This window comes from Acinonyx jubatus, chromosome C2 (assembly GCF_027475565.1).
Source record: "Acinonyx jubatus isolate Ajub_Pintada_27869175 chromosome C2, VMU_Ajub_asm_v1.0, whole genome shotgun sequence".
NCBI lineage: Eukaryota > Metazoa > Chordata > Mammalia > Carnivora > Felidae > Acinonyx > Acinonyx jubatus.
Window position 1 is genome coordinate 59,294,880 of NC_069384.1, and position 14,928 is coordinate 59,309,807.

The 14,928-nt window shown below is 36.8% G+C and overlaps 1 protein-coding gene across 3 annotated transcripts in view; it reads left to right on the forward strand.

Moving 5' to 3' along the window:
- Nucleotides 1-14,928, forward strand: part of GRAMD1C (GRAM domain containing 1C) — a 102,551-nt gene that overhangs the window by 24,118 nt on the left and 63,505 nt on the right. For all 3 annotated transcript variants that reach the window (XM_053220880.1, XM_027060877.2, XM_053220881.1), the window contains exons 4-5: nucleotides 4,608-4,711; nucleotides 5,302-5,397. In XM_053220880.1, the coding sequence (XP_053076855.1) occupies nucleotides 4,608-4,711; nucleotides 5,302-5,397 (200 nt within the window). The remainder of the gene's footprint in view (nucleotides 1-4,607; nucleotides 4,712-5,301; nucleotides 5,398-14,928) is intronic.

Genomic DNA, 14,928 nt, shown 5'->3' on the forward strand with positions numbered 1-14,928 from the left:
TGACATATTGCACTCAAGGATGGGTTAGCATATATACATCTATTCCCTAGCTCTGTCTGTTGCTCGAGCCTAGAAACAGTGATACCTCAGTAAGCAGTCAGCATGTCCAGGACCCAGATATTGGTCTCTAAATACCATCCCCAATAAAAGGAATGAGAGCTCCTTGAAGGAATGGTCCATTCTGGGGCTGGGGCAGTGAAAAAAGAATATGAGTGGCTGTGGAGTAGCTTATAGTGCCAGAAAGTAAGGAAGTGCTAAAAAAAAAAAAAAAAAAGCCAATTCGAAAGAACTCCCAGTGGTCAAAGAGAGAATAATTTGAGCAATAAAATAAATAATGAAAATATTGGATTATAACCTGAAGAATAAAATATCCATGAGTATATACTGATAAAAATAAATGCTTGAATAATTAAGCGTATGGGGAAGAAGACACAAATCTCCCTTCAGTGGTATCTCCAGGTAATTTATATGCACGTTAAAGTTTGAGAAGCACTGATCAAGGTAACACAAGTGCCAAACCTAAGGGTAAGAGCTTACTAGGTTCTTTTTCTCTGTACATAAAATACTGATGATGAAGAGGGTCTTTAAAAGATAACCAATCCATGTATAGTTATACAACTGATTTCACCAGTGTGATCCCATGTCTAACATCCTGTATGCTGATAAACCACTAATTTTGCTAATGAAAACCCTTTTCTGTGTCTCTGCTAGTTAGCCAAACTGTTGTTAAACAGTAATAAAGGTAGCCTAAGGGCTTCTAGTAGCTCCTGAAGGAGTGTAGTTCTAATTAAATTGTTAGGTGACTTATCCCAAGTATGAATCCTTGATTAAACAACTAACTATCCCTAGAATATTTCTAAACATCTACTTTAGCTGGAGTCCACATTTTCACTCCTAATATTCATTTGTGCCTTCTTCATTCTTACTCTTCTTATTCCTGGCCAAAGAAAATGTTATGTTGGAGAAATACAATTAAAAACAAAATACCCTACCAATCCAGAAAACCTCTCACAAAAGTAGAAAAGAAAGAAAATAGTTTTATTATTGAATAAGCATTCAACTGGAATGAGATATGCTCACAGGTAATCTGTAAAAGAGATTGTGAAGAGAGACAGAAAGAAAATCTCACCCTTTTATATAGCCAAGCAGATACAACCCTTTACACATGTTCTAAAGATGAGTGATAACTAGTCCTCAAGTAAGAGGACATGATAGTACTGTTTGTCACACACAATTTCATCATAAATTCACCTGATAATTGGGGCTACTATCTGTGTTAGTTAACTGGCTTTATGCAAAGGAAAAATAAACTCGTATCTTTATGACAAGAGTTTGTTTTGCAGCTTGGAGCAAGTTGCCCACCGAAGTTAAGCTCCTACCCTATTACAGAAACTGGGAGATAGGGGGCTATCTCTCTTGATGTTTACATTTCCAAGAGATGGCTCCTAAGTCCTTGAGAAACATTCCTGGATTGTAAACCTGGCAAGGGGCTTATTTTGTTTTTAAAAAGATTCACATGTATCTCAAAGAAGCAAGAAAGAATTTACAAATTTTCTGAAGAAAATGCTTAAAGAGAAGTGAGGAGGGAGTCTTTTTCCCTTTTTGCACTAGGGAGAATTAATTTTTTTTCTATTTGTATTTACCTTTACAGTTGTCTCAGGTAAAAAGCAAACAGAACAACATAAAAAATGTTAAGTGTGAAAAAGGAGAATGCTTATCTTTTATAATTTAAGTATTAAATCTGAAAGCAATCCTAAAAATATTCCAAAGACTCTTGTATTATTTATTTATTTAAAGTTATTTATTTTGAGAGAGAGAGTGAGAGTGTGCTCATGTGTATGTGCACATAAGTAATGGAGAGGTAGAGAAAGAGAGAGAGATGGAGAGAGAGAGAATCCCAAGCAGGCTCAGTGTTGTCAGCACAGGGCCCAATGCAGGGCTCTAACTGTGAGCCGTGACATCTTGACCTGAGCCGAAACCAAGAGTCAGACGCTTAACCTGCTGAACCATCCAGATGCCCCCAAAGAGTCTTTTTAAAAGCAGTGTTCCCATTATGGGGCTCCCAAAGAATACTTTGGGATGTGTGTTTCCTGACATGATTGTTTAAAAACACATTTTTAAAATTCACCTCCCTTATGGATAGATATGCCTAAATTCTTTGATAAAACTATAATAGGACATCTTGTTTATTTATTGTACAACCTTACTGTAGAAGTATATGGTGCTGATTCACTCTATCTGTATTTCCATAACACTTGGTACATATTTCCACTGTATCCTTCATTATACTATAGTTATTAAAATAAATCTTTAAGAATAGGAGCCATTTAATTTTTCTGAAATTGATTATGCAATAGCTAGTAAGTTGATGTTAACACGCACATCAAAGTGACCTATGTTGCTTGGTTAATTTACTTAATTTTATTCTAACTTTCTAGTCACAAATTATAAAGTTATAAATCCATAAAACAATTTTTGATAAACATTTTCTTATCCCATTCTAGATGAATCAGATTGTCATTTGACTCAAATCAGGTAGAATATTGCCTTCTGAAATGACAATTACATGTTTATCAGTAGGGAAATTGGGAGTAGAAAAAAGTAAAATTTCCTGCCTTAAATTTTTTTTCATTTCCTGCATAGGCCATATTGCTAAGAAGCCATTTTATAAAAAATAAATTTTATTGAGGTATAAGTTTATTACAATAAAATACATCTGTTTTAGGGAAGCCCCCCTCCTTTTTTTAAAGTTTTAAAAAATTTATTTATTTTGAGAGAGAGAGTGTGTGTGTGTGTGTGTGTGTGTGTATGTGAGTGGGGAGGGGCAGAGACAGAGGGAGAGAGAATCCCAAGCAGGCCCAGTGCTGTCAGTGCAGAGCCTGACACAGGGCTCGATCCCATGAGCCGTGATGACCTGAGCCAAAATCAAGAGTTGGATGCTTAACTGACTGAGCCACCCAGGTGCCTTGAGGGAAACCCTTTTTTAAACCACTGAAAAAAGTCTGTCAATCTGTGTCAAATAGTCTTTGGTTAAAATAATCCAGTTGGTTGCTAGGGCTTTGAACATAGTTAATGTAAAATAGTGCATTGGTTCTCATAGTGTGGTGCACAGACTAGTAATGTTAGCGTTACTTGGGCTCATGTTAGACATGAAACTCTTCACCCTACTCCAAACATATTTAATCAGAAACTCTGGGGAGGGGCCTACCAATCTGTTTTAATAAGTCTGCCAGGTATTTCTGATCTGAAATGTGAGAAGCATTAAATTAATAAAATGTTTCAGTGGCTTATATAAAAATTTCAGGACACCTCAAGGTGACCTTTAGCCCAATTCCTGTTTTAGAGATGTGTACTAGTAATGAGTAACTTAATCTACTTAATTATTTACTAAGATTTTGGGGGCATCTCAGTTTTCTTTTGCTGAAGGAAACATTTTGAAAGACTGAATTACTTGGCTCAATTTTTAGTATTTTAGTTAAATTAGAAATTTAATATGATGAAATATAAATATTTTGAGATTCATAACCTTAACAGCTTTTTCCTAAAATTGCTAATCACTTCATATAGTTTTAAAATTTATCAGGTAAACCAAATATCATAGCAGATCTTTATATCTTGAATTATTGATAATTTAACAATACTGTTTACATCAGCCAAAGAGCCAAATCTAAATTATGATATTAACTTACTGGTAAATAGCAGCATTTACCAGAACACTCTTGATTTTGCTGGATTTTAGCGCTGAGGCAGTGGGGATCAACTTTGAAACTAACTTAAAATGTATATAATTTTTGTAGTAGCCCTTGTCCCCTCCCTCACCCTTTTCCAACGTCTAATTAATCACCAATTTTCCATCGGTAGTACCTCCTAAATATCTCTGAATCTAACCACTTCTTTCTCTTACTACTGTCATTTCTTGGTCTGAGCCACCATCAGTTTTCCCCTGGACTTCCAACTCATTTATCTGAATCCATATTCACAGTGTGAAAAAAGTAGTCTTTAATAATGTACATCTGATCATGCCCCTTCTACTTAAAACTCATCAATGGCTTCTCGTAAAGTCCACAGTCTACTGTTGTCTGTGAACCTTATATGATCTAGCTTTTCCAGCTTCTCTAGCTCAGACATCTTTATATAGTTACTGAAATGTGCTGTGTTTCTTTCTGCACGGGGTCTTCACACATGCTGTTTCCTTATGGTCCACCTGACCATTTATTAATCTTTAGATCTCAGTTTAAAGACTACTTTTTTCTGGAGAACTTTCCTGATATACTCTCTCCCTGCCCAATCCCCCCATATCTGTGTACTCCTTGTTATATTCTCTCATAGCTTTCTCTACACTTTGATCATTATACTTCCTTTTGTAATTCTTTCATCGTATACCTTCCCTTATAGACTGTGTTCCATGTGGGCAAGGTACATTTTTGGTAATCCTGGTTTCCAGCAAAATAGCTGGTGTATGATGCCCAAAGTATCTGAATGAGTGAGTGAATAAACGAACAAACAATTGAACAAAGAGTGATGACTTTTCATGTGTTAAAGTAATATAAGGTTATAAAGTTGCCAGATTTTTGTGAATAAGCTGTTCCTTATCCTTGTGTATCTAGATTATGCTTGTGCTCTTCAGAGAGACATTTTGCTTCAGGGACGTCTCTATCTTTCAGAAAACTGGCTGTGTTTCTATAGCAACATCTTCAGATGGGAAACTACAGTAAGATGTATTTTGATTTGACTTGTTGATACAAATAATTGCATAGATAGAAATATATATATAGTCCTCCTAAAAACAATGTACTTTAGATTCCGAAGTAAATTTATATATATTTGTATATCTGTACTTGTATATGCGCGTGATATATTTATATATCGTAGAAGTGTGTAATCTATTTTCTTAATACATCAAGCTCCATTTGTACATATTTAATACAGTTGGAGAAAGAGATTTCAGGTTGAAAAAAGCTTGAACATACATCCATTTGACTGCCAAAATCATGTCTGATGTGACAGACTGTCTGAATTTTGTTTGTGTGTGTATGTGTTAATGTGGAACACGAACACCCACATGTCTTTTCACACTCTGTCCTAAAGTTAGAGATAAGAGCTGAGGAGGAAATTACTGCTGGGGGAGAACGTCTGACTGCTTACCCTATTTTTCTCAGAGAATGCAAGCATGTGGTTATTAACTCCTTCAGGTTTTTCAACGGAATATTCTGGATTAGATTGATTCCATATTTCGTATTTTGTGCTGCATATGTTTCAGAAAAATTCATTTAATAATTTTTCATTCTTTCACGTGTTTAGATTTGTATTGCATTAAAGAACATAACCTTCATGACCAAGGAGAAAACTGCTCGACTCATCCCAAATGCTATCCAGATTGTTACAGAAAGTGAAAAGGTGAAAAACTTTTCTACCTTTGCCTTATTACATAACATGGAGAAAATCTGCATCATACTGATTCATCAGTGTTGGTGATGTAGGCAATTCTTCTTGGAGTTAGGAATTTGTAATAGAGATATATTGTATTTAATACTAAATTTCTGTGTAGTTAAGTACTCACTGATAATTAAATGACTGCTAACAATTTTTGTGCTTTATAGTTCACAGAGAACTTTCTCCCATATTTTTCATTTCTTCTTTATAAGAGGTAGGTAGGGTAAACATTACCAAAACATCATTATTTCTAAATGCCCTAATAATTCCATGATATTGTGTAGTCAATAATACCTGCACAGTAGCAACTAATAAAAACAAATGGTTCTGGTGAACAGAGAGATTTGGGTAGCATACAAGTAAACACGTAATCGTTATACTATTTTTTTTAAGGATGGCAGTTAGGGTAGCAGTTATCTTTAACTGCCATTGTTTTTATGATCCTGCCTACAATATCTGCCATTTTGTAGTGGGGATATATGAAGAATCTTTCTGTACCCACCTGGAAAATTGATTAGGGCTCTGTGTGTGACATTAGAAGCATAATGCTACTCTCAACAATAGCCAAATTATGGAAAGAGCCTAAATGTCCACCAACTGATAAATGGATAAAGAAATTGTGGTTTGTATACACAATGGAGTATTACGTGGCAATGAGAAAGAATGAAATATGGCCCTTTGTAGCAATGTGGATGGAACTGGAGAGTGTTATGCTAAGTGAAATAAGCCATACAGAGAAAGACAGATAACATATGTGTTCACTCTTATGTGAATCCTGAGAAACTTAACAGGAACCCATGGGGGAGGGGAAGAAAAAAAAAAGAGGTTAGAGTGGGAGAGAGCCAAAGCATAAGAGACTCTTAAAAACTGAGAACAAACTGAGGGCTGATGGGGGGTGGGAGGGAGGGGAGGGTGGGGGATGGGTATTGAGGAGGGCACCTGTTGGGATGAGCACTGGGTGTTGTATGGAAACCAATTTGACAATAAATTTCATATATTTTTTAAAAAAAGCATAATGCTGAGAAAGCAAAAGAGATAAGGAAGGAAAAGAAGGAAAGTAGGGAAAAGGGAAAAGAAGGGAATGAAAGGGAAGGAAAAGGAAGGAACCACAGAAGGAAGGAAGGGAGGCAATGAAAGGAAAGAGAGGAAAGAGAAGCAGGGGAGAGAAACACTATCATGACACTGAATCATTGTAATGATACTTTTAAATCTTACAGTTTCTTTCCAATGCACTTTAAATTTTATTTTTATTTACTTATTATTTTTTATTTTTTAAAGTTTATTTATTTATTTTGAAAGAGAGTGTGAGCAAGGGAGGGGCGGAGAGAGTTGGAGAGAGTGAGAATACCAAGTAGGCTCCTTGGCATCAGTGCAGAGCCCAAATTGAGTCTTGAACTCATGAATGAGATCATGGACCTGAGCCAAAATCAAGAGCCAGATGCTTAACTGACTGAGCCACCCAGGTGCCCCTATTTTTAAATAATCTTATCCTTCTAGAATACTCCCCAGTACAGTACAAAGAACTTATCCCCTTGGAACTATTTGAGAGTAAGTTGTTACTCTGAAACCTCATTACTCCAGATAGCAAACCAAATATCCTAGCATGTATTTCCAACAAAGAGATTCTCCTGCATAAGCGCAAGCTGACCATCAAAATCAAGAAATTACCATTGACCATTACCATTGTTCAATCCTCAGACCTTCTTCAGTTCCCCCAGATATTCTAATAACATCCTTTATAGCAATTAGATGCAGTTTACAAATACATAATTACTTTTAGTTGTCATGCTCTTTAATTTCCTTATTCTGAAATAGTCTCTTAGTCTTTTTTGACTTTTGTGCCCTTGATACTTTTAAAGATTACAGGTGTTATTTTTTAAGTTATCCCTCAATTGTGTTTGTTTAATATTTCCTTGTAACGTAGGTTATGCAATGTTGACAGAAATGACATGAAAGTGATACTCTGTTCTTTACACTGCATCCTATCAGATGGCCCATGACTTCAGCTTCTACCATTATTGGTGATATTCACTTGGATCACTTGATTAAGATGGTTAATCTGCCAGACTTTACTGTAGTCTGTTTTCCTTTGTAATAATATTTGGTGGCAAGCTACTCTGAAACTATATAAATACACAATTCTTCATCAAACTTTAAATTTATTCATTCATTTACCTATATCAGCATGTCCTCATAGTTTCTTGTTTTATTCAGTGAGTTCTAATCCATTACTAGCATTATTTATTTTGATGCTCAAATTGTCCCAGATTTGGACAGTTGCAGGCCCTTAAGGTGGCTCTGGTGACCTTCTGACTATTCTTAGTATTGTTTGAGCATTTCCTTGCTTTTTGACATAAGGTGTTCCAGGCTTTCTCTGCCTCAGCCCTGGAATCAGTCACTTCTCCAAAAAGTTCTCATTCTTATATTTTTTTAATGTTTATTTATTTTTGGGAGAGAGAGAGTGAGAGTGTGCACATGCACATGAGTGGGGGAGGGGCAGAGAGAGAGAGAGAGAGAGAGAGAGAGAGAGAGAGAGAGAGAATCCCAAGCAGGCTCCATGCTGTCAGTTCAGAGCCCAGTGTGGGGCCCAAACCACGAGATCATGACTCAAGCTGAAATCAAGAGTAGGACACTTAACTGACTGAGCCCCCCAGGCCCCAGTTGTGATTTCTTCTAAGGGAAGACTGATATTTAGAAGCCAGTGTATTCATTGCTATTGGGGTGTCATATTCCTGAGCCCTTTAAATAGTAAGAATAAGGGTATATGTAATGTATATATAATTACACACCCATACACATAATATACACACATATATAGCCATTTGTACATCAGTGTCTTTCTACTTATCTGTCATAAACCAAGAATTCACTCTGAAATCTCTAATTCCTGTCCAACACTACAAAGTTCAGTTTTGTTTCCTCCCTTTGATATTTGTAACTCTCTTCGCTGACTGAGAAGCCAGGCTCCCATTATCCTCAATATATTTACTTACTTTATCAGTTGACCTCTATGTAATCAAACTTCATTTCTTTGCCACTCCTTCCCCACATGGATGCCCTTTTACCTGACTTGGTTTCTGACACTTTCCAGTCCAGTTGCTGCCCATCCCATCACGACACAGGTGCTCTCACCATGTGAAAGCACTCCTCACTCTGCTTGGTCTGACATCCTATGCCAAGGACCTTCCCTGCACTCACTTTACCCTATGCCAGGTCAACCCTCTAAAGGGATGCCCTCCATTCCCTGCTTGTGCTCTGATATCCTGTGCCAGTCTGTCACTGTGTGTGGTTGTCACCCTCACCTGCTCCAGCTCTGACATGCTTTTGTAGGCTGCTCCTGTTCATGGTCACACTCTGCCATGCTTGGGCTCTGCCACCCACACCAGTCTACCTCTTTACATGGTCATCCTTGATGGGCTCTGACTTGGGCCCCTCACCGTGTTCTTGTTCTGAAACCATGCTCCAGATCACCCTCATATATGGAGGCCCTTCTTACCTGCTTGGTCTCTGATACTCCATGTAAGGCAACACTTCTATGTGGACAACTTCCTCATTCTTTTCGGGTTTTGACATTGTTTTGGGCTACTGCAGCTCTTTTCTCCCTCCGCTCCCCTCCAGTGTGGATGCCTCCTTTTCTCTGTTCTACCAGTAGCTTTAGGACTGAGCTGTTGAGGAAGAGAAGAAGAGCTAAAATAAGCATAGTCTTAATTTTATAATTAATACATGAATACATTGCATTCCCTAACAAAATCATCGTCAAACAGTTTTTAAACTAGCATCTTGGTCCATGCCATAACCCCCAATTCCATTTATTTATGTTTTTTTAGAGGCAGACACTGTTACCAGTTTGGTATGTATCTTTTTAGACTTTCTTCCTTTGTGTATGTATATATACACATATAGTTGTATGTATGTATATACATACACACATATAGTTTTGCTTTTTTTTTAATTTTTTAAATTTATTATTTAAATTTACATCCAAGTTAGTTACTATGTGGTGCAACGATTTCCCACAACCCCTCCAGTAACCCTCTGTTTGTTATCCATATTTAAGAGTCTCTTATGTTGTTGTCCCCTTCCCTGTCTTTATATTTTTTTGCTTCCCTTCCCTTATGTTCATCTGTTTTGGTTCTTAAAGTCCTCATATGAGTGAAGTCATATAATATTTGTCCTTCTCTGACTGATTAATTTCACATAGCATAATACCCTATATATTTATTCACTTAGCATAATACCCATAACAGTTCCATCCACGTAGTTGTGAATGGCAAGATTTCATTATTTTTGATTGCCGAATAATACTCCATTGTGTATATATATATGTGTGTGTGTGTGTATATATACATATATATATACATATATATGTATATATACATATATATATATGTATATATACATACCACATCTTCTCTATCCATTCATCCATCAATGGATATTTGGGCTCTTTCCATACTTTGGCTATTGTCGATAGCGCTGCTATAAACATTGGGGTGCATGTGCCCCTTCTAAACAGCATACCTGTATCCCTTGGATAAATACCTAGTAGTGCAATTGCTGGATCATAGGGTAGTTCTACTTTTAATTTTTTGAGGAACCGCCATGCTGTTTTCCAGAGTGACTGCACCAGTTTGCATTCCCACCAGCAGTGCAAAAGAGATCCTCTTTCTCCACATCCTTGCCAACATCTGTTGTTGCCTGAGTTGTTAATGTTAGCCATTCTGACAGGTGTCAGGTGGTATCTCATTGTGGTTTTGATTTGTATTTCCCTGATGATGAGTGATGTTAAGCATTTTTTCATGTGTCAGTTGGCCATCTGGTTGTCTTCTTTGGAGAAGTGTGTATTCATGTCTTTTGCCCATTTCTTCACTGGATTATTTGTTTTTTGGGTGTTGAGTTTGATAAGTTCTTTATAGATTTTGGATACTAACCCTTTATCTGATAGGTCATTTGCAAATATCTTCTCCCTTTCCATCAGTTGCCTTTTAGTTTTGCTGATTGTTTCCTTTGCTGTGCAGAAACTTTTTATTTTGATGAGGTCCCAGTAGTTCATTTTTGCTTTTGTTTCCCTTGCCTCTGGAGACTTGTTGAGTAAGAAGTTGCTGTGGCCAAGGTCAAAGAGGTTTTTGCCTGCTTTCTTCTGGAGAGCTTTGAAGGCTTCCTGTCTTACATTTAGGTCTTTCATCCATTTTGAGTTTATTTTTGTGTATGGTGTAAGAAAGTGGTCCAGGTTCATTTTTCTGCCTGTCACTGTCCAGTTTTCCCAGCACCGCTTGCTGAAGAGACTGTCCTTATTCCATTGGATATTCTTTCCTGCTTTGTCAAAAATTAGTTGGCCATACGTTTGTGGGTCCATTTCTGGGTTCTCTCTATTCTGTTCCATTGATCTGAGTGTCTGTTTTTGTGCCAGAATCATACTGTCTTGATGATTACAGCTTTGTAATACAGCTTGAAGTTTGGGATTGTGATGCTTCCTGCTTTGGTTTTCTTTTTCAAGATTGCTTTGGCTATTCGGGGTCTTTTCTGGTTCCATACAAATTTTAGGATTGTTTGTTCTAGCTCTGTGAAGAATGCTGGTGTTATTTTGATAGGGATTGCGTTGGATATATAGATTGCTTTGGATAGTATTGACATTTTAACAATATATGTTTTTTCTATCCAGGAGCATGGAATGTTTTTCCATTTTTTTTGTGTCTTCTTCAATTTCTTTCATAAGCTTTCTATAGTTTTCAGTGTATCGATTTTTCACCTCTTTGGTTTGATTTACTCCCAGGTATTTTATGTTTTTTGGTGCAATTATAAATGGGATCGATTCCTTGATTCCTCTTTCTGTTGCTTCATTATTGGTGTATAAGAATGCAACCACTTTCTGTGCATTGATTTTATATCCTGCAACTTTGCTGAATTCATGGATCAGTTCTAGCAGTTTTTTGGTGGAATCTTTAGGGTTTTCCATATAGAGTATCATGTTATCTGTGAAGAGTGAAAGTTTGACCTCCTCCTGGCTGATTTGGATGCCTTTATTTTTTTGTGTTGTCTGATTGCTGAGGCTAAGACTTCCAATACTATGTTGAATAACAGTGGTGAGAGTGGACATCCCTGTCTTATTCCTGACCTTAGGGGGAAAGCTCTCAGTTTTTCCCCATTGAGGATGATATTAGTGTTGGGTCTTACATATATGGCATTTATGATCTCAAGGTATGATCCTTCTATCCCTACTTTCATAAGGGTTTTTATCAAGAAAGGATGTTGTATTTTGTCAAATGCTTTCTCTGCATCTATTGAGAGGATTATATGGTTCTTGTCCTTCCTTTTATTGATATGATGAATCACATTGTTTGTTTTGTGGATATTGAACCAGCCCTGCATCCCAGATGTAAATCCCACTTGGTCATGGTGAATAATTTTCTTAATGTATTGTTGGATCCAGTTGGCTAATATTTTGTTGAGGATTTTTGCATCTGTTCATCAGGGAAATTGGTCTGTAGTTCTTCTTAGTGGGGTCTCTGTCTGGTTTTGGAATCAAGGTAATTCTGGCCTCATAGAAAGAGTTTGGAGGTTTTCCTTCCATTTATATTTTTTTGAACAGCTTCAAGAGAATAGGCATTAACTCTTCCTTAAATGTTTGGTAGAATTCCCCTGGAAAGCCATCTGGCTCTGGACTCTTGTTTTTTGGCAGAGTTTGATTACTAATTCAATTTCTTTACTGGTTATGGGTCTGTTCAAATTTTCTATTTCTTCCTGTTTCAGTTTTGGTAGTTTATATGTTTCTAGGAATTTGTCCATTTCTTCCAGATTGCCCATTTTATTGGCATGTAATTGCTCATAATATTCTCTTGTTTTATTTCTGCTGTGTTGGTTGTGATCTCTACTCTTTCATTCTTGATTTTATTTATTTGGGTCCTTTCCATTTTCTGTTTGATCAAACTGGCTGGGGGTTTGTCAAGTTTGTTAACTCTTTCAAAGAACCAGCTTTTGGTTTCATTGATCTGTTCTACTGTTTTGTTTTGTTTGTTTTTTCATTTGTCTGCTTGTTTTTGGTTTTAATAGCATTGATTTCTGCTCTAATCTTTATTATTTTCTGTCTTCTGCTGGTTTTGGGTTTTATTTGCTGTTCTTTTTCTAGCTCTTTAAGGTGTAAGGTTAGATTGTGTATCTGAGACCTATCTTTCTTCTTTAGGAAGGCCTGAATTGCTGTATACTTCCCTCTTATGATCACCTTTGGTTTTGGGCCGTGGTGTTCTCATTTTCATTGGCTTCCATGTACTTTTTAATTTTGTCTTTAACTTCTTGGCTAGCCCTTTCATTCTTTTTTTTTTTTTAACGTTTATTTATTTGTGAGACCGAGAGAGACAGAGTATGAACAGGGGAGGGTCAGAGAGAGAGGGAGACACAGAATTGGAAATAGGCTCCAGGCTCTGAGCTGTCAGCACAGAGCCCGACGCGGGGCTCGAACTCATGGACCGCGAGATCATGACCTGAGCCGAAGTCGGACGCTTAACCGACTGAGCCACCCAGGCGCCCCTAGCCCTTTCATTCTTTAGTAGGATGTTCTGTAGTCTCCAAGTATTTCTTATCTTTCCACATTTTTTCTTGTGGTTTATTTCAAATTTCATAGCATTGTGGTCTTAAAATATGCATGGTATGATCTCGATCTTTTTGTATTTGTTGAGGGCTGATTTGTGTCCCAGTGTGTGATCTATTCTGGAGAATGTTCCATGTGGACTGGAGAAGGATGTGTATTCTGCTGCTTTAGGATGAAATTTTCTGAATATATCTGTTAAGTCCATCTGGTCCAGTGTGTCATTCAAAGCCATTGTTTCCTTGTTGATTTTCTGTTTAGATGATCTGTCCATTGTTGTAAGTGGGGTGTTGAAGTCTCCTACTATTATGGTATTATTATCAGTGAGTTTCTTTGTGTTTGTGATTAATTGACGTATATATTTGGGTGCTTAATATTTGGAGCATAAATGTTTACAATTGTTAAGTCTTCTTGGTGGATAGACCCCTTAATTATGATATAATGCCCTTCTTCATCTCATGTTACAGTCTTTGTTTTAAAGTGTAGATTGTCTGATATAAGTATGGCTACTCTGGCTTTCTTTTGGCGACATTAGCACGATAGATGGTTCTCCATCCCCTTATTTTCAATCTGAAGGTATCTTTAGGTCTAAAGTGGGTCTCTAGTAAACAGCATATAGATAGATCTTGTTTTCTTATCCATTCCATTACCCTATGTCTTTTGATTGGAGCATTTAGTCCATTGATGTTTCGAGTGAATATTGAAAAATATGAATTTATTGCCATTATGTTTCTTGTAGAGTTGGGAGTTTCTGGTGGTGTTCTCTGGTCCTTTCTAGTCTTCGTTGCTTTTGGTATTTTTTTTTCTGTCTTTTCTCTCCTCAGAGAGTCCCCCTTAAAATTTCTTGCACGGCTGGTTTAGTGGTCACGAACTCCTTTAATTTTTGTTTGTCTGGGAAACTTTTAATCTCTCCTTCTATTTTGAATGACAACCTTGCTGGATAAAGAATTCTTGACTGCATATTTTTCCAATTCAGCACATTGAAGATATCCTGCCACTCCTTTCTGGCCTGCCAAGTGTCTGTGGATAGGTCTGCTGCAAACCTGATCTGTCTTCCCTTGTAGATTAAGGACTTTTTTTCCCTTGCTGCTTTCATGATTCTTTCCTTGCCTGAGTATTTTGTGAATTTGACTATGATATGCCTTGTTGATGGTTGGTTTTGTTGAATCTTACGGGGGTCCTCTGTGCTTCCTGGATTTTGATGTCTGTGTCTTTCCCCAGGTTAGAAAAATCTTCTGCTATGATTTGCTCACCTAACCCTCTACTCCTTTTTCTCTCTCTTCATCTTCTGGGACCCCCTGTGATTCTGACATTGTTCCTTTTTAGTGAGTCACTGATTTATCTAATTCTTAAATTGTGCTCTTTTACCTTAGTCTCCCTCTTTTTTTCTGCTTCATTATTCTCCATACATTTGTCCTCTATATCACTGATTCACTGCTCTGCCTCATCCATCATTGCTGCCGTGGCATCCATTTGAGATTGCAGCTCAATTATAGCATTTTTATTTTATTCTGACTAGCTTTTACTTCTCTTATCTCCACAGAAAGGGATTATAATCTGTTTTTGACCCCAGCTAGTATTCTTAGTATCGTGATTCTGAATTCTGCTTCAGACATCTTGCTTGTATCTCTGTTGATTAAGTCCTTGGCTGTTGTTTCTTCCTTCTCTTTTGGGGCAAATGCCTTTGTTTCGTCATTTTGAAGGAACAAAATGAATTAATAAGGTAAAAAAAAATAAAATGGAAACATTAAAAGCAACATAAACACACAAATCAAATAAATGATGCTAGATACTGGTGTGTCTTGTCTGGTAATTGAAGGAGTTTGATAGATTATAGAAAAAGGGGAAAAAAGGTAAAAAGTAAAAAAAATTAAAAAAAAAAAAAAGGAAAACGTTTGAAAATTTGAGAAAAT